The sequence below is a fragment of the Corapipo altera genome, unplaced genomic scaffold (assembly GCF_003945725.1).
Source record: "Corapipo altera isolate COAL_440 unplaced genomic scaffold, ASM394572v1 60267, whole genome shotgun sequence".
NCBI classification, from domain to species: Eukaryota; Metazoa; Chordata; class Aves; order Passeriformes; family Pipridae; genus Corapipo; species Corapipo altera.
This window is the reverse complement of record NW_020888095.1, coordinates 556-3,228: the sequence shown is the minus strand read 5'-3', so window position 1 is coordinate 3,228 and position 2,673 is coordinate 556. Positions and strand designations below refer to the sequence as shown.

General features: G+C 71.2%; 1 protein-coding gene across 1 annotated transcript in view; it reads right to left on the bottom strand.

Annotated features, from left to right (window-relative positions):
- Positions 1 to 56: 56 nt before the first annotated feature.
- Positions 57 to 2,673, bottom strand: part of LOC113941852 (potassium-transporting ATPase alpha chain 1-like) — a gene marked incomplete at both ends in the record, with an annotated part of 3,167 nt that continues 550 nt past the window's right edge. The window contains 7 exons of the mRNA XM_027632992.1: positions 57 to 228; positions 558 to 727; positions 1,101 to 1,281; positions 1,493 to 1,627; positions 1,714 to 1,823; positions 1,969 to 2,167; positions 2,346 to 2,614. Of these exons, the coding sequence (XP_027488793.1) occupies positions 57 to 228; positions 558 to 727; positions 1,101 to 1,281; positions 1,493 to 1,627; positions 1,714 to 1,823; positions 1,969 to 2,167; positions 2,346 to 2,614 (1,236 nt within the window). The remainder of the gene's footprint in view (positions 229 to 557; positions 728 to 1,100; positions 1,282 to 1,492; positions 1,628 to 1,713; positions 1,824 to 1,968; positions 2,168 to 2,345; positions 2,615 to 2,673) is intronic.

Here is a 2,673-nt window from a genome sequence, read left to right as displayed (position 1 = left end):
GGACCCCCCAGGACACCCGTGTGTCCCTCCCAAACACCCAGGACCCCCCAGGACACCCGTGTGTCCCCCCTTAACACCCGGGACCCCCCACCTGGGGTCCACCTGCTCCAGGGGCAGCCGCAGCCGCGCCGCCACCTCCTCGGGGGTCTCGCTGCCCTCGGAGATGATCCCCACGGACGCCGCGATGGCCTTGGCCGTGATGGGGTGGTCACCTGTCACCATGATCACCTGGGCACGGGGGGGGTTGTGGGTCACCTGGGGTCACTCAGGGTCCCCCCGTGTCCCCACAGTGGCCCCCGTGTCCTCGTCCTCCCCTGTGCCCTCGTGTCCCCCCCGTGTCTCCCCATCCCCAAATCCCACGTGTCTCCATGTCACCCCCCATGTCCCCAGTGTCCCCATGTCCCCACAATGCCACCCCCACCCCCATGCCCCCCCAGTGTCCCCATGTCCCCCCATGTCCCCCTGTCCCCCTCGTGTCCCCCCCCCCCCCCACACTCCCCCCCCCCCCCCCTGTCCCCCCGTGTCCCCCTGTCCCCCCCGTCCCCCCGTGTCCCCACCCTGATCCCGGCGGTCCGGCACTTCCTCACGGCCTGGGGGACGGTGGCGCGGGGGGGGTCGATGAGGGACACGAGCCCCGCGAAGCAGAGCCCCTGGGCCAGCTCGGGCAGCGCCTCGGGGTCCGTCCCGGGGGGCACCGTCCCGGGGGGCAGCCAGCGGGCACAGAACCCTGGGGGGGGCACACAAGGGGGGTCAGGGGGGTCACAGGGGACGGGGGGGGGTCAGGGGACATGGGGGGGTCAGGGGACATGGGGGGCTCAGGGGGGAGGGGACGGGGAGGGACAGGCACCCACTTCCCAGCCACACCCCAAAAAGGACTCCCCCAGCACTCCTCCCCAGAACCCCTCCCCAGGACCCCCCGAGCCCCCCCACTCACCCAGGACCCTCTCCCTGCGCCCCCCCAGGGTCCCAAGGACCCCCCCGACTCCCCCAGGACCCCCCGAGCCCCCCACTCACCCAGGACCCCCCAGTTCCCCCCCCCTCCCCCAGGACCCCCCGAGCCCCCCACTCACCCAGGACCCCCCAGCCCCCCCCTCACTCACCCAGGACCCTCTCCCCGCGCCCCCCCAGCTCCGCGTAGGCCCCCTCGAAGTTCTCCCTCCACTGGGGGTCGAGGGGCAGCTCCTGCCCCCCCAGCAGGACCCCCCGGCACCGCTCCAGGACCCGCTCGGGGGCCCCTTTGAGCACCAGCAGCTGCTGCTCCCCCGCCTCGTGCACCGACACCTGCGGGGACAGGGACACACCTGAGACACCTGGGACAGCTGGGAACAGCTGGAACACAGCTGGGACACAGCTGGGACACGCCTGTCACACCCCTCTAACACACACATCACCCCCCCATCCCCTCACCTGTCCCCACCTGTCCCAGCGCTGTGTCACCCCTATAACCCCCCCCATGACCTCACCTGTCCTCACCTGTCCCACCTGCGCTCACCTGGAACTTGTTGCTGGAGTTAAAGGGAAGCTCCGCCACCTTGGGGTGGCGCCCCCTGGCGGCCGCCACGGGCCCCACCGTCACCTCCGCGAACTTGAGCAGCGCCGTCTCCGACGCGTCACCGATGACGTCACGCTGGGGGCGGGGCCGCAGGTGAGCGGGACACGCCCAGGAAGGGTCGGTGGTCCCTCCCAGTCCCTCCCAGTCCCCCCAGTGCCCACCTTGGCCACGGGCACGTTGTCCTGGCCCGGTTTGAACTGGGCGCGGTTGCAGAGGGCGATGACCCGGCTCAGCATCGTCCACGTCTCCGAGGACTGGTCGAAGCTCTGACCTGGCACAGGCAGGTGGGGTCACCTGGGGGGGCCCAGGTGTGCGGGGAGGGGCCCCAGGTGGGATATGGGGGTGGATCCAGGTGCCCCAGGTGTGTCCCCAGGTATCCCAGGTGTCCCCAGGTGCCCCAGGGGCCCCCGTCCCACCCGACTGGTCCTCGGTGGTGTCGGCCTCGTGGATCTGGTTGTCGAACCAGAGGTGGGCGACGGTCATGCGGTTCTGGGTGAGGGTCCCGGTCTTGTCGGAGCAGATCACCGAGGTGGAGCCCAGGGTCTCCACGGCCTCCAGGTTCTTCACCACGCAGTTCTTGCGCGCCAGGCGCTTCGCCGTCAGCGACAGGCACACCTGGGCAGGTGGGCGGGGCCTCAGCACCCTCAGGGACCACCCGGGGCACCCCCGGCACCCTCGGGGACCACCTGGGCACAGGTGAGGCCTGTGGGTCCATGGAGACCCCCCCAGGCCCCTGAGCCTCCCCAGGTTGCGGTGGCCCCTCCTGTCCCCCCGTTGGCCCCCCGGGAGGTACCGTGACGGTGGCCAGCAGCCCCTCGGGCACGTAGGCCACCACGATGGCCATGAAGAAGACCAGGGCGCGCAGGAAGGGGTACCCGATGACCATGGCCACCACGAAGAAGGTGGCCCCGAAGAAGATGGCGAGGCCGGCGATGATGTCCACGAAGTGCTCGATCTCGATGGCGATCGGGGTCTTCTCGTTCTCCACGCCCGAGGCCAGGCTGGCGATGCGGCCGATGATGGTCCGGTCACCCGTGGAGATCACCAGCCCCGTGGCCGTACCTGGGCACAGGGGAGGGGTAACAGGGGGATCACCAGCCCCGTGGCCGTACCTGGGCACA